The 22771-nt window shown below is 34.9% G+C and overlaps 1 protein-coding gene across 1 annotated transcript; it reads left to right on the top strand.

The window, feature by feature from the left end:
• Positions 1–3897: 3897 nt before the first annotated feature.
• ccnyl1 (cyclin Y-like 1) lies at positions 3898–22398 on the top strand. The gene is made up of 10 exons (XM_056465389.1): positions 3898–4922; positions 10848–10922; positions 11109–11143; positions 12614–12714; positions 12902–12937; positions 13040–13091; positions 14209–14328; positions 16489–16655; positions 21264–21426; positions 22002–22398. Exons 1-10 carry the CDS (start codon positions 4769–4771, stop codon positions 22116–22118), a joined length of 1020 nt encoding a protein of 339 aa, XP_056321364.1. The 5' UTR covers positions 3898–4768; the 3' UTR covers positions 22119–22398.
• The last annotated feature ends 373 nt before the right edge of the window (positions 22399–22771 follow it).

The following is a 22771-nucleotide window of genomic DNA, read 5'->3' as shown; positions in this document are numbered from 1 at the left end:
GTTTCCCTAGGTTTTAAAAAAGAATCTATAGAGGGAGAATTAAAAGAATTAAGAGTTAAAATTTAAAAGTTAAGAATTAAAAGTTCGGGCAAATTATATGTTAATATAAAATTAACTGTGACTGGTTGCTATTAGGCTATTAGAGCGATATAAATTGCATCACCAATAATGATTGAGGCCATGTCCATGTGTTGTGCGATAAGTCGTGTTATATGCTACACATATCAGTCAGACAGAATTTGAGTGGTCTTCTGCCAATTAAAACTGGATGTGAACGTATTTTCCCATAGAGATGATTAGAAAGTCTGTTAAAGCATTGTAACTAAGCCATAAACCAGAAGCGAAGCAAGTCTCCATAAATTTGAGCTTAAAGCATAGTATAAAAAAGTAAAAAAAAGGCTCTGTATTTAAAAGCAACTTCATTAAAAGGAAAGAACTACAGTGCCATGATGCATTGTGAATGACTCTGTCTCCCAATTTACATACTATCCATCCTAAAAAGCATGCATGTTAAACAGTGGTGAAAAAGAGTACTAAAAAATCATACTGAAGTAAAAGTACCATTATCCATGTAAAAATGTTGTGCAAGTAGAGAAAGTATCTGTTGTAGATATTACTCAAAGTATGAGAAAAAAAAAAAAGTAGACATTTCAAAAGTAGTGAGAAGTATTACGCTGTAAAAGGCTGATCGTTTACATGTAATTTGTGGATGTGTGCAAACGTAACATTCTGTAGTGCATTTAGTTATTGCCCAGCAGGCACACAATGTCATAAGACGTTAATATTAGGTTAGAGTTAGATTGTGATGTCAGGTTCAATGTCTAGCCAGAGTCTAAGGACAAGGTTATTTTGATGTCCAAAAACGACGATATTTGATTGATTTTAGCTTGTGTTAGAAAGTGACCAAAATCCATTGTTGAGCAAACATCTTAAACCAACGTCATATTGATGTCAAATACTGACATTTATTTGTCAGATATAGCAACCAAAATCCAACATCAGATAGAAATCATAGGGGTAACGTCCACACAACGTCAAGCTCTAATATCATTAGATATTTGGTTGATTTTAGGTTGGAGGTTTTCTAATTAAAGAAGTGACTTCAGGTTGAAGTAATGAAGTAAAAGTACTAACACAACACTAAAAATTTACTTGAATGAACAGTACATATTTTTAAAACTAGTTAGTAAATTACAGTAGTTTGATTATTGGTAATTTGTTACTTTACACCACTGATGTTAAATTAATATTTGAACGTAAAACTGCAGATCCATTATTATTGTAATGGCTATCATATAGTCTTTACATTTTATGAATTGGTTTTATTTAATCATTTTAGATTTTAATTTCATATTTTATTTTAATATTTAATTTTTTATAGTTCCTGGATGTGAATGATTAAAACTATAAACATGGGTAAAAAGTGTTAAACTACAAACATGGCGGATGCAGGTTAAATGAGAGGGTTAAGAATTTTGAATGGTTAACATCTAACCCGATAGAACATATTTACTTCATGCTTTACACACATTTCCTATTGCAAAAATATTATAGATTTTTTTTAAAGACGCAATTGATTGTTACCAACTTCTGAATGCAGTTATTACCAACTTCTGAATTGCTTCTATGCAAACACTTGGAGATGCAGATTAATGTGCTTCTGCATCTTCAATAAAGTAGGACGTTAAATTATTAAACTACAAAAGAAATTGTGACCAAATGAGCACGTAACAAAGCAACAGAACAGTCAGTTAATGAGATAGTTTGTCTCAGAGCTTGCATAGCTTTGTCTTCTGTCACACGTGTAATTACTTCATTACAAAAAAAAAAAAACAACAACATTAGAAGATACAAGTAAGCAGGGATGCAGCATAACACTATTCAATAGGACTCACCGATTGGTGAAATGTTATACAGTGTCACGTACCTTTTCTGCACAAACTTTGCTATTATACTCATTTTAAAAATGTTGGGTCAGATGGGGAATTGTAGCAGTTTTTGTGTCTGTGCCTTTAAATGAAAATGAGCTCATTCTACCCTCTTTTTTCCCTAAATATTGAGATGTACCTTAGATTTATACTGTTCTAAATTGTAGGGCAGTGCATGATCTTTTTTCTTTGGAAACTGTTTGGATTCATTGAAAGATGGGTGTTGCTAAAAATAAATGAAGATTGAAAAATATATTAAATGCAGAGCAGAGAGACATGCCCTGATAGCCCCGCCCTAAAGGCATTCCATGTGACCAGAAGTGAAGAAAAGTAGTTTCAAGAGGAAAGAAAAAGCAAATGGTATTTTATAAGGCAAATTAATTTCTACAAAATAAGTGCACAAATACATTGTTTATAAAAAGCACTATGTATTAATATAAGAGCAAGTTTTGATTTCATTGCAACTTTACATTTGTGGTACAGATGTTGTCCATCTTTGTCTGCATCGGATTGTGTTGTGTAAATTGGCCTTTAAAATTATATGCATATAAAGTTTAAAGCCACTAAAAGCTAATTCACACTAGAAGCTGGAAAATGCAGACCACCACCCGATTACACACTTTGGACAAGGGCAGCCCAAACTCGGTATTGGAGGGCCGATTTCCTACAGAGTTCCAACCTCAATTAGACACACCTGAACCAGCTAATCCAGCTCTTTCTAGGTATAGAAACCTCCAGGCAGGTGTGCTGAAGGAAGGCACCCCTGCTTTAGACATTCCATAACAACCAGATAAGTGCAGAATCAGCATATTCAGTCAGTGAAAACAACTCCAGCAAACAAAAACTAACGCTGACGGTTGGGTTATCTGACAAAAACGGATCAAAATATCGGTTGGCATTTATAAGATCAATAATTGATAAATTCAGCACAAATAGGACTTCTACTTGATTTCAGTATATATTAGAGACATTTCCATCTGAATACAAGGCAGTTTTAATTTGTGCTCCTCTTGCGCACAGCAAACTGTTGTGCTTAGGACATTTTAACCAAGCTGTTATTAGAGAATGAACACCTTGATTTGTTTAGATTTCGATGAAATACTACTGAAGCTTAAACGATACCTTTATTTCTATCAATTACATTAAAAATTAATACACGCCACAACTGCACATTGAGAATGATCTCTAATCTCCAAAATTAAACCAAGAATAGACTTGTATTGAAAACATTGTGTCCACCAGTCTCTTTAGCTGAGGCTAATATTAAACAAAAACAGAATATTATCAATTTTAATATCAAATATTTGATCATTTAATAAGCAAATATTAATATGACTATCAAAATTAACATTGAAATCTGCAGTTAATTTAGCTAAATTAGTGACAATTAAAGAATGAACTCACTATGCACTTCAAGTTTAAACAGACGAAAGTTGGGATATACATGACAGTCTAGTCCCGCATTACATATTTTAAAAAGTAACTAAAATAATATTACTTAAGTAATGCGTTACTTTACTCGTTACTTAGAGAGTAATTTTACGTAGCTCAAGTAACTTGTAATGCCTTGCCCCAACACTGCACATAAGCTATATCTATCATCGAGAATTTATTTCAAAGATGTTGTCCCTGCAAATGATCGTTTTTAATTCAGAGTTGGCAGAACACGAAAACCACTCGCTGAATTAAACATTACTACTGTTGTAATTACACAGTTCATATTTCTCAATCAAAAGAATAGTTCGCATACAGTATACACTATGCAGTACGCTAGTAGTCCATTTCATTCCGTCCACAAAGAGGTGTGTAAACGGGCGGGGTTTAAATCTCTAACATGACGACGTGATTGACAGTTCAAATCACCAGTCCCTCAACAAATATTTCTTTTGTTTTGGTAACTCCTCCAATCGCAAATGATGGAATGTCGAAAAGGGGCGGGCCATTACTTGCGTCATTCGGAGCAGATGGCGGTGGTGGCGGGGAGAGGATCGCTGCTGCACTGGCCGGCGAGGAGGAGGGGATAGCGGGGGACTCTCCGACGAGACTCGGTGGACAGAATCCAATAACGACAAACAAATCCGGAGCTTAAATTAGCCGATTTAAATGGACCAGACTTTCTTCATACGCTGCGTTAAATGACATTTTCTTTTGCTACAAGCTCGAAGGCCTGAGGATTTGAGTGATTATTGGATCCAGAGTTTCAGCCAACACACTGATCTACCCTATACAGACGGATAAATGCTCGGAAGTCTGCTCTTTAGGGGCCATTTCATCTGTTCCCGCTTTGAACCGCCAAACTGGCTCAATTCAAGACATATTCGGACATTTAAACCAGTTAAAAGGATGGTTTATCTCAGTTAGCTAGGCGGCTAATAACTCGCTTATTCACAATGAATCAATATTAGCCGTTAGCAGTTAGCATGTACGGCTAATTGAAAAGGAATAAATCCGTTTACAGAGATTTTCGACTGATACTTTATAGTGATATGCTGTCAGTCACGTGTCATAGATCCGGCTTTATTGATTACCTGAGTGCTAAAGCTTTAAGTTCTCTGAGGCACTGTGTAAATGCATGGAGTCCCGTTATATGACTGGCATAGATAGCTACATACCTCTTGAGTTTGGAGCAGTGAGACAGTACAGCAGTAGATGCTGACTGTGTGGGTCTATTTCAGCTCTTCATGCACCCACTTTTAGCTTGAGTTCATTCATTCGTTCATTCATTGGATCCATTGGGTGACATCTGATGACAGAAGCAGCCCAGGTGTGAGCTTCAAAAGGTGTTTGTCATAGACGAATACACCTGAGCACGTCGAGCTTGTGATTGTAGGTGTGTCATCATGGGCAATACAGTGTCCTGCTGCGTGTCCCCCAGTGGGAGCCCCAAACTACCCCGGCAGGTGGAGCGTCTTGAGGACTACCAGAACAACACAGACATCAGCGATGACACTGGTCCATACCTGCAGCACATCAGTGACCGGGAGGTGCCAGATGGTGAGTTCTGTGCTCTAAAACATGGTTGATCTGCTAGTGGAGATCAAACTTGGTCAAGCACACCTGGACCAGCTCATCGAGGACTTCGTATTTGATTGGTTGTTACTTACAGGTGTTGGAAATTAAAGGGATAGTTCACTCACAAATGAAAACTGTCATCGTTTACTCATTCTCCACTTCTTCCAAACCTTTTTTATTGTGCTAAAACCAATAAAAATGATTTTTTAATTGTGTTGAACACTAAAGATAGAAAAGCTGGACAAATTTGGAGAAAGCTTTAACCACTAACTTCCATAGCATTTGTTTTTCCTACTATGGAAGTCAACGGTTATAGGTTTTTAGCTTCAAAATGTCATCGTTTGTGTTTGACAGAATAAAGAAAATCATAAAGGTTTGGAACCAATTGAGCAAGAGTAAGTAAATGTTCATTTTGGGTGAACTATCTGTTTAACTTTGAGGTAAGGTGGATCTCCATTGCAACACCCTTGATTCAGTCTAGTGTTTTTCACATTTTAATGTCTTCCCTTTTATATAATTCGTTACTTAGGAGAGATTTCAAGGTCTTGATGTGTCCAATAAAGATGACATCCAAAATGTACAGATTTGGGAACATGGCCTAAATGTTAAAGGCTTGAACAATGTGAGAATTGATCCATATCACCAGCTCTCATCACAGAAGCACTATATTCTGTTTGCATATTTGTGTGCCACAGTGTCTTTAAGAACTGAGCTGCTGTGATCTGATGCCTTGACCTCCTCGTCTCATGGGTCAGGTTTCTCCTAAGAGCTAAACACTAAGTGCTTTTGGTTTGCTCTGAAAATGGACAGCCTAAGACATTTTCAGTCCATAGAACAGTTTTGCAGATTAAGGGTGTGTTCACACTGGTTTAAATAAAAGGAACTGTGGTGTGATTGCTCTGTTGATGTGGTTCAGTTTAGTATGTGTGAAAGTTCTGATCTGAACCTTGATGCACACTAGACAAGCAAACAGCTTTTAAACTAACTCTGGTGCATTTTGAAAGAAATATAAACAGATCAACGGCATTTAAACTAATCAAAAATGGACATTATGTCACAATACACGGGTATTAAAAGGACCATATTCTCAATCTTAAGCATATCTGTTTTCTCTTTTCTGAAATCTCTTTGGTGATGATATTTATTATGTGTTTGAGGAATTTCTGGTGACTTTAGCCTCATTTACATATTTTATTAGCTTTTCACAAGTTAAAAAACAAACAAACAAACAAAATGTTAGTGCTTTCAACCAAGCATTGTTTTGGAAATTCAGTGGGTTCTGACTCAATCTGTATCATAAAAGCTAATTTTGTTAAATTAAAAGCCAAATAATATTTGGGTTTGCTAAAAATGTGAATGTGTATTGTATTTTTTTCTTTTTTTTCCAAACCAAAGGAAACATTTAGGCTAAACACGTGTAAAAATGCTGAAAAATCATCTACATTTAATGTTGTTGTTATTATTAACAGAAAATAGGTTCATGAAATCTTGGATATCTGATAATATTTGTGTGCGTGTGTGCATGTGTGAAGCCTCCTGGGGCTGTTTGCAGTCTTTACTGCTGTTTATTTAGCCTGAGCTATTTTACACTCAGCAGAGACGTATATAGTCCCACACACACACACACTCACAGATAACTTTGTCCATTGCTGTATTTAGAGCAGCATGTCTTCATCTTTGGTTCAAAGCACATATGACAGAAGTGTAAACTCTTCTGCTTTGGCTGCAGTTAATCCTTTATGATTGCATGGGACATTCCAGGTCATGGTTCATTTGCGATTTTGCAGGAGACGCGACTAAAAGCAATACTAAGTTTAACTGGCAGTGACAATCAGAAATGTGTAGTATTCCTGGCATCCCAGTGATGTAGATCTGTGGGACAGCTGCATTCTCTCCTTATCTCACTCCCTTCCTTTGGGAATCTCAGTGAGGCACGTTTTGTGACCTTTAGGGCTTAGAGGTTAAGTTTGGATAAACTTAGTTTTCCTGTACTGCACCGTCTCTCCGTTTTCACATATGAAATTCCTTCTCTTAGGTCTCGCTAGTGTTTGTCCACTGGAATATGTCTCAAAAAAGCATAATTTCAAAGCATATTTTATTTGTTTACTGACAGCACTACAATTAAAGTTGCGAGTATGCTTTTTATAATTAACACAATAACTGTCTGTGAGGTCACTGCCTGTGGGGTAACACATACACATTGGGAATCACGCTACACTACAGCTGTGTTTGTGCCCTCAGTGAGGATGACTGCCCTCCCCCAGGGGTTATTTTTGACTTTGGTAGTAGAGGAATGGTGTCAGTTGAGTACATGAACTGTAGAGTCCTGTGGAATGAATGAATCTCAGTTGTTTAGCACATACAGTAGACAATCATACAAATATTTCAATCTTATTGTGCGTTTTATTATTATTTTTATTAATAACGATTTATTGCTAACTAAATTTCTCCAATTTCTCTGAAAATCTATATGCATTAAAGATATCTATGGGAAAAAAACAAATCAGTTTACAAACACTTTATGGGCAACTGTTTTCAATATTTATAATAAGAAGAAATATTTCATGAGCTCCAAATCTGTACCAATGATTTCTTAGGGATCATATAACACTGAAGACTAACGGCTGCTGAAAATTCAGCTTCGGCATGACAGGAATAAATTACATTTTAACATATACACATTAATATATGCAGCCACGATGAGTAGTTTTTCAAAAACGGAACAGTAATGGAATGGTAAAGAATGGTTTATCATGCTCATGCTATTTTTATAGACAATATTTTCTAGCTGAGCTGAGCACAAATTTATTTAGAAGACTATCACTTTTTCCTGTAATTAAAGTAAATGAGCACTAGAGTTACTTGTCAAGTTCCAGAATTTGACAAAAAAGCAACCTAAAAGTGGTCTTTATTGACTCTTTCAAGTCTTTCAAAGCCATGCAATTGCTGAAAGGCTTGATTTTTGAGGTCACAACACAAAAGAATGATGATTGATTAAATCATCATTTTGAGCTACATCTGTTTGGTAAATAGTTTCTTTTATGTCTTTGTGATGCTTGAAAGCTCCACTACCCAGACATTGTAATGGTCTCTCTATTCTGTATTTCTATGAAAGCAACACACGTTTATAGCAACAAAAGATTGAGTAAATAATGACTTTTTTTTAAAAAACAGATCTTTTAAAGCAATAATTCTTGAGAGGTCATTACAGGGTTTTGACCACAGTTAAGGAGTGTTCTTATGCGCTACATGAGTTGGAGTAAAAATCACAGTAATACAACTTTTGGTCTTGTCTTTATATAAGCTCCACTTATAAGAAAGAACGTATTTGTGTTTGCCTGCAGTGTGACATTAGCTTTGCTTTTACCACTGAGTTGGCGACTAAAGCTGCCTTGTCACCAGGTGTTCCTGCACCTCCCTATTGGTCAGCGTTCTCTCTCATCCATGTCCATCGATCTCCAAGGCCAAGGACTCTGTGCCTCAGCCCAACTCAACCTTATTTATCATTTTTTACTTGGCCATCCCATTTTGTTCGCAAATAGCTCAAATTATTTGTTTTAAAATAAGTCTGCTAGGTTCTGAGCTTTTATTTAATATATGTTTTTGGTAGAACATGAATTTGGCTTTTGCAAATTACCTACACCACTATATCTCAATTCCAGTCCTGTAGATCCACCTCACTTACTGAGTCATCAAAACCCTACTTGATTCAACTCATCACCTTTCTAAATTGTGTTAAATTAGGAAGACATCTGAGGTGACTTTCACACTGAGCATGTTTGCAGTGCTAGTTCCTTGTGCCCTAGTAGCTCTGGTGTGGTTTCACACTTAAAGGATTTCATTAGACCCTCATTTTTTGTATGATTTGACTGGTATAATGCACAGCAAAGTGAACCAAACTTGCCTTTACTGTATGAAGGCTTAGTAAATTATCTACAGGGCATCACCTGCATGTGTTTTGTTGAAATAGTGATGCTGTATTTGGCTAAAACACATGGGCAGGTTACTTCCTGAACAATTGTGTACCACCAAGTACATGTTTTCCACAAGCATGAAATTTAAACCACAGTTCCAGTTCTTCTAAGCGTCAACAGGTAATCTTATTTAAGCTTTTAATTGACATATTTTTCATGCAGTATATAGCCTTTTGACCTTTTGAACTAAACGGCCAGAGCAAAATCACCCTTAAACACAAGGGATGGATCCTGAGGACTGGGATTGAGAAACTTTGATAAAAAATTATTAAAAAAGATGCTATTCCAGTTGCTTGCTATAAACTTTTATAAATAGCAGTTTTTTTGGTAAACTAACTACCTTGCTTGACAACATTCTCTTCAAACTGTTGCTTCATAGTTACTGACCTGCAAGAGCAGTTACAAGTAACTTTAGTTCACACTAATATCCACTGGCAGGCTAAAGTTGGCGCGTCTGAAGTTGGGGCTGACACGACTGTCATAGCAGCGTCAGCCAATAAAATAAGTTACTATCTGAGCTGGGGTATTTGCATAAAGCGATCTGATTGGCTGATGCTTCCGTTGGCGCTTGAAAGGTTGAGAAATTCCCAACTTCTGTAGCGAGCAACGCCACTGAAGTAGCGCCGATGGACTCACAGTTCAGTCCGGCAATGCTTGACGTCACCCATTCAAAATGAATGGAAAGTGTTATTGCTGACGCTCCATGTGAATGGGGCGTTAGTGACCCTAAGTGATTTGTTTTGGGTTGTGGACTATAAAGTCAAGTCATCCAAAACTGGGTACTCAAAAGTCCCTTCTGCCCTGCACCTGTGCTACACCTCCTGCCAGTTCTGTAGCTCCCATCACATGGTTGCAGCTGTCCAAACATCTCCTTGGATTGTGTTCACTGTACAACTTAGCAACATTGGCACAAGTCTGTTGACCCGTCTCCGTTGAGTTCCACAAGAATGCATCTTTATTGGCTGGTGAAGACACCTTTTCATAAAGTGGCCTGGATCATCAATTCTAATGTTGTGAACTGCATTCTGGCTAAAACGTATTTTCAAGCTAATGACTTTCACATTTTCCAAATCCAAACATAAAAACGATCTCTATTATGATGTATTATGTGTGCTCATCCTGTTATATGTCTGGCTGTAGAGAGGTCGGTTTTAATCCATTGGCACAGTTCCTGTGGCACATAGTAATGTGGGCAGAGCTCAGGGTGTGAGCTTGCGTTGTTCTGTTGCAGTGCCTGTACAAAAGGCTCATTGTGCCCACCAATCCTCTTGCTCCCGTGGCCAGAGCGGATAGCAGCACCCCCCTGCCAATCAGCACAAGCAGCTTGATGTATGAAGACAACCCACTTTATTACCATTTAGGGGGTTGTTTCAGCTTGGATTTTTTTTATACTTTTTCTTGCATGGTTATGAACTTTTTGTTGTTAAAAGAAATTAACTCCGAATATGTTAATAAAGTTAGAATGATTTTAGCAACAAATCAGTACATTACAATTTCTGAAGGGTCACACTAAAGACTGGAATAATGATTACATTTTCATTTTTTTATTAAAATTTTAATATACATTTATCAGATAATAGTCTTTCAAATTGTGATATTTAACAATAATTACTTATAATATTTATTATAATTACCATAATTTTTGATAGATAGATTTTTGAAAGATAACTTGCGCAATAATAATGTCTTCCTGTTTAATTAAAGTGCATGCTAGAGTTTTGTCTTCTGCTGCTACAAATGCTCAATCTCTTTAAAGAGGGATGGATTCTGATTGGCTGTTGATGTTTTTACGCTTCATCAGCTTGAAATTGTTGTTATATAAAAGTGATTCCAACAACATATTGAAGTATACCACCCATTTAGTTGCATATAATTTTCTATTTTTAATGTGTTCATATGTTGTCAGTTGATTGCTTGATTATCTGTCTTCCAGATCTGGCTTTAGAATCCAACCCCTCAGATCATGCCCGCGCCAGCACCATCTTCCTTAGCAAGTCACAGACAGATGGTGAGTGTTTCCTATAATTGCCCAATGAGTTAATCATTTCATTTTACTTCCTAGATTGCAGCTGCATATTAACTAGTGTCCTGAGCAATACTGTTAATAGATGGAAAGTCACGCTTTTTTAAATAGCCTTTGGTGCAGTGTTGTTTAATAATAAAAAACATTTACTGTTACTCTTTTTTTTTTCAGTACGGGATAGGAGGAAAAGCAATCACATAAACCATGTAAGTGAACATGTTATGGGGTTTGTTGTTTTGTGGTTGTGCTTGGTTTCAAATTCTTAAGCATACACTGTAAAACTCGACCGTCAACTTTATCAAATGAAATGAGTTTAGTTAACTCAAAATTGACTGAAAGTTAATTCTACTCATTTGAAAAGAGGTTTGAACTCAGTGTTGAAGGCAATGAGTTAAATACCTCATCACTTCAACTTAAATGGAGTAAGTTCACAGTACTCATATAGATTAGTTTAACTGAAATGGTTTGTAGCAATCGGTTTCCTCAAACAGTTTGAGTTGATTTAACATACCGGGTTTTACAGTACTCAGTTGGTTTGAGTTCTCTTCATTTATTGGGTTTTACTGTACTCCGGTTGATTCATTTACTCAAATGGATTAAGTTCACAGTGCTCATTAGGATTAGTTTTTGAACTTAAATGGTTTGTTGCAATCGGTTTCCTCAAACGGTTTGAGTTACCTTAACTTTTTGGGTTTTACAGTGTATTAATTGGGCTGTCTCAATAATCAATATCTCGACTTAACGTCCACAACAAGACTTCAATAGAATTTGGTGACACAATATATATTGCCCATGGTTTTTACATAAAAATAACTATCACCAAGATTTTAGCTGAATTTGCAGCCTCTGTCATCTCATCTCATGATTCTCATCTGCTTTTTATTGGGGCTGTTAGTGAGCTCAGGTAACTCATTTACAAAATTAGGTTAGTGACCACATTTTCCTGAAAACTACTGATGGTTTGGAGGAAGTTCTCCAAATGCAAAACCGCTCACTTTAAAAAAAAAGCTAAAGTAAATTTACAAGGATATTTACATTCTACATCACTAGCATCAAAGCTTATATTTGGACATTTACTTTTTTTAAATCATGGAATCTAGAAAACCTTAATGTCCTATGAAGTGCTCTGAAATGTGCACTTTTTATTCAAAAGCTAGGGACATATAGTAGCCGCTCCTCTTTAAAAAAACTAAACAAACAAACAGGCAATAGCATTTTGTTTTATCACAGCTCAGCTACTAGAGAGCATTTGATTGGTCAGAAATTTGATGACGATCTGAAGTATGAGGTGATGTCAAGGCAATCATTGATCCATTTAGGTGGAAGTGACAGACTGCAAGCTTTGGATGTTTATATCAGGTTATATCTTCTAAATGCAAATTTTGTGACTGTTTTGGAGCACACTATCTTATAGATATCCTTAAAGCTTACATACGAAAACTGACATCTAAAAAACTTCACGGGACCTTCAAAAATGTAAAGTTTTTGTCCCTTAAATGTGTGTATGACTATTTGTATCATTATGCTCTTAATCATTATACAATCAGTGGCATAAAATGTTCTTAAAATGACAATAATATCACTTTTTTGTGATATTTTTTGACAATATGTCACAAAACAATAATGATTTATCATTTCAGGACAACATAATAAATGCTGTTCTTTTCTTTTATAAGGTCTCACCTGGTCTGCTTTCAAAGAAGTATAGCTCCTGTTCTACGATATTCATCGACGACAGTACTGTTAGTCAACCCAACCTGAAAAGCACAATCAAATGGTGAGTGACAGTTCACTGTTTTACTGCGCTACACTATAGTAATGTTTACACATTAATGAGTTACACATTTCAATGAGTCGCATGTCAAAATAATGAGCAAAGTGTGCAAGGAAAGAGTACTGTGGGTTGTGCGTTTAATTTTGTATTGTTTTGCATGCTGACCACCTTTCTGTTTTTCTGTTTCCAGTGTCACATTAGCAATATATTATCACATTAAAAACAGGTATGTTTTGTAATGTCTTTGACCTATGTGCAAATAATCTAACAGTAAATTTCAATGAGGTTTTGCATGTATGAGTTAATTGATGTTGTTAATTGATTTCAGGGACTCTGATAGATCGTTGGACATCTTCGATGAAAAAATGCACCCCTTGTCGGTAAGTTAACTGTTTATTAGTTTTGTTTCAGCAATGTCAGCAGCTTTTTAACAATCTCTTATTTGGTTTTGTTCAGGCAGACTGCGGTATCTATTTTTGTGTCCATCAAATCCGTTTAGCTGTTTAGTCTGAGCTGCAAAAATGTTATGCAATCCAATTTGTTCATTTTATCTGATTCATATGTGGTTTAAAATGGATTTTTGGAAATGCATTTCTGAACAGTCACTTGTTTGGGAAGTGATGTAACATCATGCATACACATTTATGAGGACTTATTTAGGAGTTGTTTTGTGCTCTTAGAATTTTCAAATTAATGATTTAATAAAGTCATGATATTTATAATTTTCTTATTTAAAAAATAAAGGGTTCAACTTTTAAATATGCTTGTTCTTGTTTGTTTTTCCCCCTAATATCTGGCAGCATTAATGATTTAAAGAGATAGTACACTTAATTTCAAAAATAAATTCTGCTATCCTTTACTCACACTCCACTTGTTCCAAAACCTCAGAGTTTTCTGAGTTTACTGGAAAAGAAGATATTTTGAAGAATGTTGGTAACTGGTAGCTATTGACCTTGATAATATTTTTAAAATGAAAGACATTGGCTAGCAGTTACCATCTTTATACAAATCTCTTTGTTTAAAAATTGGATTGAGAGGAAGAATAACCTCATAAAAGCTTGAAATTCCTTTCAGGGTGGTTAAATGCTGAAAATATTTTCATTTTTGGTTAAACTATACCTTTTTTTTTAAATTAGCAACTATTTGGTTAGTTTGATTTTGTAAATCATGTTGTCACTACCTGAATATTTAATTCCACTGTTTATTGTGCTTGTAATTCCTATTGATAACCTTGTGTACATAACTGGAATAAGCAATAAAGTGGTGAACTGACAACTAAATGTAGATGCAATGTTCATGTTTCCACCGATGCTTTAGTCTGAAGTGACTAATGAATATAATGTGCACTTTTGTAAATAATTATTTTGAAACATGCTATACAAATAACTTGAATAGAATATAGATCTTGAAATTAAATGAAGTTAATGTAGTAAGAGTAAATGAGCTGTAAATTGCATTTGGAAATTGTGAACATGTATAAAATGTTACCTTTGGCAGAGGGAGCAGGTTCCTGACGATTACTCCCGCACAGACCCTGAACACAAACTCATCTATCGATTCGTCCGGACTCTGTTCAGTGCAGCGCAGCTCACGGCAGAGTGTGCAATCGTTACTCTGGTAAGACAACAGCTCTGCTCCACTCTCAGCTTACTCTGGAATAAATACAACTTTAGACTCAGTTTGACTTTCAGTTGGATTTGTTTTTTTAAATGGAGGCACATTTTCCTGATGTCCACTAGAGGGCAGTAGAGCACCATAAACTAAATCAGCATTTAGGATGTGTTGGTACAACATCAATTCTATCAGTTCAATTAATCAGTTGTTTTCATGGTTGTTTTTAGGTAATGTATTCATGAACAAAAAACAAGGTCATTTGTTAATTTGATCAAAGTTGATTTTTATTTTTTACATTTGCTACTATTCATTGTTATACCTTTATAATATAAAAACAAATGTTTATTTATTCAATAAAAAATAACAGTAAACTACACGAGCATAATGTGGTAATGTTACTATAAGGCTTCAGCTGTTAATATATGTTTAATATTACACATAATTAAACATTGTTAACGTGAACTAACATTGATTACTTCTACCACACTTATTAATCTTAATGTTAATTTCTATATTTGTGTTTAATAATTCCTTGTTGCAGGGTGTCCACAAGACCTTAAAAAGTCTTAAAATGTCCTAAATTTAAAAAACTAAATTTTTGGCCTTAAAAAGTCTTAAATTTGCTGAAATATTGAGTTGTACTGTTGAAGTCAGTATTATTAAACCCACTGAATTATTAGCCCCCCTGTTTATTTTTTCCCCCATTTTCTGTTTAACGAAGAGAAGATTTTATCAACACATTTCTGAACATTATAGTTTTAAAAACTCATTTCTAATTGATTTATTTGATCTTTGCCATGATGACAGTAAATAATATTTTACTAGATATTTTTCAAGACACTAGTATTCAGATTAAAGGGTAATTTAAAGGCTTAACTAAAAAAAACTATAGCTTAAATAAGCTATATTTAAGCTATATTTAGCTTAGCTAATCGTTTTGATCTTAATGTTTTTTTAATTTATTTTTTGTTTTATTAAAAACTGCTTTTATTCTAGGCGAAATAAAACAAATAAGACTTTCTCCAGAAGAAAAAATAATATCAGACACACTGTGAAAATGTCCTTGCTCCGTTAATCATCATTTGGGAAATATTAAAAAAAGAAAAAAATTCAAAGGGAGTTTAATAATTCTGATTTTAACTGTTGGTCTTAAATCATTTTAAACAGGTCTTCATTTTTCTATATCTAGGTAAAGCTACCCTATCAGGCCGACATCCAATCACCAATAATCCATCTTAATTTTTTTTTTAATATATATATTTAAGTTATTTTTTATTGGAAAGAGATACAATTCACAACAGCTGTTTGACATTTTTACAACAAATTCTCCAAATTAAATTCCCTAATCGGGGAAAAAACTAAAACAACACATCCCTTTACATGATCTTCCATTAATACAAAAACTATTTACAGAAGTAACCGACCCATTAGATAAAATCCTTAATGTTTAGCCCTGTATAAGTCTATAATTTCATTTATAATGGTCTTAAAAGGGTCTTAAAAAGTTTTAAATTTGACTTGAAGAAACCTGCAGAAACCCTGTTGTTAAAATCAAAAGTTGTTTTTGTTAGCGTTAATGCTAGTATTATCTAACCCTGCCAGTAGTTTTTTTTTTATTGACTGAGTTTAACAAGGTCTAATAAATGCTGTAAAAATGATTTGCTAATAGTTAATTCATGATTAAACTATTGCATTAATTAATGTCAGCAAATAAGACCTTATTGTGAAGCTTTACTTTTTTGTTTACATTATAAGCTACTTTTGAAATATTACTTTAATCTAGCAAATACGCATTCAGTTGATGAAAAGGTACAATAAAAACATTTATAACATAAAGAAAAAAAGCTATATTTTGACACTTCAACATATCTCTGTTTATATATATATATATATATATTTATTTCTAACCAAATAAATCCAATTCATAAAAATCTGAAAGTTTAATTTTTTTAAAATCTTTTTATTTATTTACTTAACATTTGGCACACAGAAAATGCCATGTTAGCATAAATTAGCTAGCATGTCAGCTAATGCTAATGAGTTGAATGTTATTGTAAGGGTAACCAGTATTTTAATTAGCACACAATAATATATACATTTTATCGCAGTTTGCCTTGGTAAAAAGGGACTTCTGTCAGCTTGTGTTCACTGTCTTTGCTGCAGGTATATCTGGAGAGGCTGTTGACGTACGCCGAGCTGGACATTTGCCCATCTAACTGGAAGAGGATTGTTCTGGGAGCCATCCTGCTGGCCTCTAAAGTCTGGGACGATCAGGCTGTGTGGAACGTCGACTACTGTCAGATCCTCAAAGACATCACTGTGGAGGACATGTGAGTGAGATCATGACTTCACTGTCTGTTCTGTTCAAAAAACAAGCTGCTCATTTTGTAGGAACAAAATATCTTGATAAGAAGCTCATCAGCCATCCAAGATCCAATCCTCTGCACTCCTCAACTAGTGCTGTCAGTCAATAGCTATGTTTCCATCCAACTATTTCTATGCACATTTTGGAATCTCTCATTAAACAAATTGCTTAAATGGAAACAGCAAGTTTTCACAGTACTGGGTTGCAGCTGGAAGGGCATCCGCTGTGTAACACATATGCTGAATAAGCTGGCGGTTTATTCTGCTGTGGCGAGCCCTGATGAATAAAGGGACTAAGGAAAATAAATGAGTGAAACTGCAAGATGCTGATGCTCTCATGCACGTTTCAGGTTTTATCAGTTTAAAGATCGAGTGCAAACTGCAGTAGATAACTTAATACTTGAGAACAGTTTGTGTCTGTTTCTTAGTACACAAACACTAGTTTAGAAAGGCTAAATGTCAAAAATAAATACCAGTATTTAAAACCGATGGAAACTTCTAGAACTGCAAAACAAACTAGCTGAGAAAGAAGCTCTCAAAAGTGACTATGATAAATAAAATCAAGTAATTTACGTTTAATTAAGCAGCCTAATTAAATAAATAAAGTCGTCCTTTATCATTAATCAACAATAGTGATGGGAAGTTCGGAAGATTTTACTGACTCAGACCTTTGAGTCTCATTCAGTGAGATGAACAAATCTTTTTCGACTCATTTCGTTCAATATGCCAAAATATTATTAAAATGTTGCTTCCAAATTCATCTACAACTGCACCAAACGTTGATCACACTACAGACTAGTCATAACTAGAATGCTTTAAGAAAGAAAAAAAGAATCATTTATAGTTCACTTGGTCTTTCGTCTATGATTACGTCAGCTCACCTCTTCTGACAAATTCGAGTGGTTCGTTCACGTCACGCAGACAGTTACATATAAGCTTAACCAAAGCACACAGTCTGAGCCGAAATGAGCCGTGATTAGTTTACCTTTCAAGTATTCTAGTTTTTGAGTCGTTCATTCATCATGACAGCCTGTAAAGAGAGATTACTCAAACCTGAGAACTCAAGAAATGAACAGATCAAATCTTTTTCCGGCTCTGGCTGAGAGGACTTATGGTTCTCGAGTCACACAAAAGATTCGTTCAAAATGAACGAATCGTTCAAAAACGACCCATCACTAAAACAACACAAGACAAGGTCATCATTAGACCCACCTGCTTTTCAACTGCATGTTTGTTCTGTTGTATTTATTTGTATTATTTGTTGCCACTTGATTATGTACCACTGACTTCTCAGTAATAGGTTAGTTGTTTCTTCTAACGAATTGGGAAATGTATTAGAATGTTACATGGCATTACAATGTTATGTGGAACACAACCAATAAACATATGCATTTAATTTATTTGTTTTAGTCCAGTGAAAGTTTTGGCTGGGCAAGTTTAAATCCAAATAGCTGGCCTGACTGGAGCAGTGATTAAATCCTTAACACTGTGCTATTCTAGAGGTTTTTAACTCAGTTAAAACATTTAAAGGAATAGTTCACCCAAAAATGAACATTTCCTCATCATTTACTCACTTTCTAGTGGTTCAAAGCTTTGTCCTTAACAGAAGAAAGAAACTCAAAACAGGATTGGTACAATTAGAGAAGCATGACAGGATTTTCATTTTTGGGTGAACTATCCCTTTAAGACTGCTGAGGCAATACTTCCCTGTGGTATTAAACATGGTGTTGTGTATCAATAATATAGTTTAAGAGTGTCATATAAAAGCTTGAAATTCCAGTATTCTGACAATATGGCATACCTCACAAAATCCCGTATCCTTGGAGCAAGATTTTCAAAATAAAATGAAGCGACGCACTTCAAAACCTGTTTTTTGTTTGTTTGTTTGTTCTCATGTCTCAATATCCATATAAATGACACAGGCAGGGTTTGTGTGTGTCCGTGTATGTTAAAGGCCGTGTCCCTCGGCTCTATTTTCATCTTTTTCATTGAGGTAGTCTTTGTGCAGCTCTGGACCGGCGGGCTTCAAGTGCTCTCAGACTCTCTCTACAATGGGCCAGGCTCTCGCCCACTCCATTTGTTGCCCCTAGCGACCGAACTTCCCCCTCCCCTTCCCCCCACATCACCACCTATACCAACCTCCACCTAATGCCTGCTCTTCCCAAAACACTGTCAGGTCACTACTGTCTCTAGATCCACTTGCTGATGGTGGATGCGGCTTCATTTATCACAATATTACAACACAGTAGCTGACCAGGCAAGGGCCGGTATAAGATTCTGACAGTATGATAACCTTGGATTAAAAATATCACGGTTTCACGGTATTGTGATTACTGCTCTGAAATATGTTCTTTTTAAATGTCTCGGTTTTCCTTTGAACACAATGGATCTAATATTGAGAAACATTTAAAATATCAGTGCTTCCTATAGATTTAAAATATACTTGGGTTGGTGGCCGGATTAAAACACATTTACCCACATCGCATAAATAGTTAACTTTATGCGACAAATAAAACATAATTTAATTTTTAACAATATTTTTATTTATTATGACAATGTTAAACAGTTTATTTTTAATGGGTTAAAGTAAAAAAAAGACTGTATAAAGAAAAAAAAGACATCCACTATTTCTCTTTTATGCTATTCAGGAGCCATGTGCACCCACTGACAGGTCAAATCTGCTTTTCTCTCTTTCAAGTTCAAAGCAAACTTGAGTGCCAAAGCATTTTAGATATGTACATAAAATAGCCTATGTATTATAGCCTAATGTCATCATCAAATTAATAAAATAATCAGCAAATAAGAAATAAATGACAGAAAGAGGAATAAAAACAGACAATATCTCTAAAAAGATTAAAACGTGTAGATTATTTAAAGGCAAATGCATTGATTAACCAATATTAATGATGTAGGTATATTTTGCAGTTTAGACCAGTCATTTCATCCTCTCCGAGTATACAGTAAAGTTTTTCTGAGTCGTCTAGATTAAAGAATTAATTATTGAATGTTTCTCTTGTTTTCGCTGCAAAGTCAAGCGAAAGTAGGCTTAAGTACACTGAAAAAAGTGTTGCATGCAAAACTGTTGCAAATAATTTATTTGTGTTGAATTTAAACAAATTACATTTAATAATGTTCAACTTAATTTGTTTGTTTAAATTCAGCCCAAATAAATTGTTTACAACCACTTAACGTAAAAAAATTGAGTAAATCCAAGGAGGCATCTTTGAATCATTTTTTCAGTGTAAAAAGATAATGCACGAACGACAGCTTTAGGAAGCAAAAGACGAATCCAGGACATTTTAGGAGATTTAGAAACCCAGCCGGACTAATTTCTGAAGTGCCAAAAAGTGTACGTCTCTGTGGGTCTGCGGTGCAGGAGTGCTGACAGTTTATGTGCGCACAGAACGAAACGGGTAAACAAGAGAGGATTTTCCACTACATAATCGATCGAGGATGCTTGGTTATATCAGGCGGATACAAAATAGTGTAGAAGTATGATAATAGTAGTAAGAAAACATGTCACTAAATATACTTGCGCGGCTGTTAAAATAACTGGGTAGCCCGCCCAAGTAAAGTCTGTGTGGGAAGCACTGAATATTTTGGAACGGTAGCTTTTGATGTAGAGATTCCTTTTCAGCTAGAGATACTGTTGCCCTAAAAAACAAAATAAAATAGTTGTAAATAAAAGAAAACTTCTGTTAAAACCTTGACTATTCCAAACGGCTGTAAACATTGAAAACGGTGATCATCCCATGCCTTTAGCTGACGAGCGTGAACAATGTTTTTTTGCTTTCGATTGTGTTTGAAAGATTAAAAAAAATCATTTATATTATGTATTCATGTATATTATTTATTAAGGTTAAAAGTTTTACCAGTTTTGAATATATTCTGTGTATTTAACATAATTTGACGCAAGTTAAAATAATTTGTATAATTGTTGGCATTTAAGACATTAATAGTTACATTAAAATATTTTACATAGATATTTTTAGCATTTAATGTTTATTTGATATTCATTTAACAAACTGACTTCTAGATATTGTGTTAATAAATAGATCTTTCATATTTAATGGCAAAGAATACATAATAGTTTTAGATAATACAGAAATGATCAGTTTATACAAAAATAAGCAGAACAGTGATCAGCATTGATTTAAAAATACATTATACATCATTAAATCAGCATTTTTAAGATAAACTTGCACTGAAAACAATCAAATAATATTTTTTGAATATTTAAAGTCATTTAATCATTTATTTACAGCAATACAGTATAATTTTACTGTATTTTTAAAATTGCAACATTATTAAGCATTAGATTTACAGATTTTTTTTCAATCTTACCACAAACCTTTGAACATTAGTGTAAAAAAACTAAACTTCAAATGCTTTTCACAGTAATTCAGGATGTTGGAAATGTCTGCTAATGCTTTATGTATGAATAATGCATTCTAAAGCTGTCAATTTGACTCAATTTCCAAATCTGAATACATTATATTTACACGAATACTGTTGTCTTTAGACTTTCAACTCAGAAAGGTCATATTCCTCCCTAACTTTATCTTGTTTTTCAGGAATGAGATGGAAAGACATTTTCTGGAGCTGCTGCAGTTTAACATTAACGTACCGGCCAGCGTCTACGCCAAGTATTACTTTGACCTGCGCTCTTTAGCAGACGACAACAACCTGAGCTTTCCTCTGGAGCCATTGAGCAATGAACGAGCTCAGAAATTAGAGGTAAACACTTTAAACATTAATTTTTTTTTTACTTTAACCCTTTAACTACCCCACCAAGAAAAAAAAATGTTTAGATTGCATTTCTTAACTCCTAATGTCGCTAGCTAACACAATCAATGCATTTTTTTCAACACATCCCATAATATCTAAAAGATCAGCCTCTCTACCGAATGGTTGATATGTTGGTTTATGGTAGAAGTACCAGGCTTAATACATATACTATAAAAACATTTCTGAATACTAAATGCCTCCCCTTTTTTAAGTATGCCATGAAGTATTTCAGATTCTCATTTAACATGCTTTTTTTTTTTACAATAAAAACAAATCAAGTGTAGTAGTGCAACAGGATTATGTTTGTTTGATTTTTTTTTAATTGTTTTTTGTAAATCAACAATGCTGTGTGTGTAAACCATTATTTAAAACAGTCATTCTTTAAATGACTTTACCAGTCATTATTTAAAACAGTAAAACATGGTCAACCGTTTGGTAGAGGGGCAGTCAAAGAGTTAATCACTTTTATTAAAGGTCTAGTTCAAATACTAGAGTTCTCATTCAACTTGTTCTTCACTTCAAAGGCAATCTCAAGACTGTGTGAGGATAAGTACAAAGATCTGAGCAGAGTGGCCATGAGGAGATCATTCAGCGCAGACAACCTAGTGGGCATCCGCCGATCCAATGCCGTTCTTTCGTAAAAGCTTTTTCTCGGAACATTCGCCACTCCCCAAGACGGAGCTCAATGGACAAAACTCGTTTACTCTCCCCACCCCTCTGCCTTTGGCTGCAACGTTACGCCAGTCGAGATATCCCACACCTTTTCCCAACCGATGCAGAACAACATAGAGACGACAACAAACTGAAACGGTTACTTTTGTTTGTTTTTTGCTTACTATGTAGGCTACTAGCTGTGAACTGTCAGTTTTTAATTGAAATCATTTGCAGATGGAGTATTTTAAATAAACACTAATCATGTAACGCGTCTGATGTTATGCTTGAGGAATGTTTTACATGATAACTGTTTTTAGTTGTTGTTTTTTTGTGTTACACTGAAACATGAATCCAGGGAAATTACCAATCAGGGTGTCTTCCGTCCAATCCATATCCGTTTTCAAACAAAAAAAGGAAAACTAAGAAAACTGACGTTTTTCGATTTTTCTTTTTTTTTTCTCACAAAAAAATTTAAAGATTTTGGCTCAATTTTCGTTGTTTGTTTTAGGGTAGGAAAACAGATAAATGACTTCAAAATTCATTATATACATGTAGGCCGTGCTGAAACGCCCTTTTCCCCCTGATTGGTCAACCAAATCTGAGCTCGTGATGTGGCCCTTGAAATAATAATCCACCCAGG

The sequence above is a fragment of the Danio aesculapii genome, chromosome 9, assembly GCF_903798145.1.
Source record: "Danio aesculapii chromosome 9, fDanAes4.1, whole genome shotgun sequence".
NCBI lineage: Eukaryota > Metazoa > Chordata > Actinopteri > Cypriniformes > Danionidae > Danio > Danio aesculapii.
This window is presented reverse-complemented; position numbering and strand designations above follow the sequence as displayed.

Coding starts and splice junctions, on each gene's coding strand:
- ccnyl1 (XM_056465389.1), top strand. CDS start 4,769: ATGGGCAATACAGTGTCCTGCTGCGTGTCCCCCAGTGGGAGCCCCAAA. Junction 10,923..11,108: donor TAGCAAGTCACAGACAGATG/GTGAGTGTTTCC, acceptor TTTTTTTTTCAG/TACGGGATAGGAGGAAAAGC. Junction 13,092..14,208: donor AAAAAATGCACCCCTTGTCG/GTAAGTTAACTG, acceptor TACCTTTGGCAG/AGGGAGCAGGTTCCTGACGA.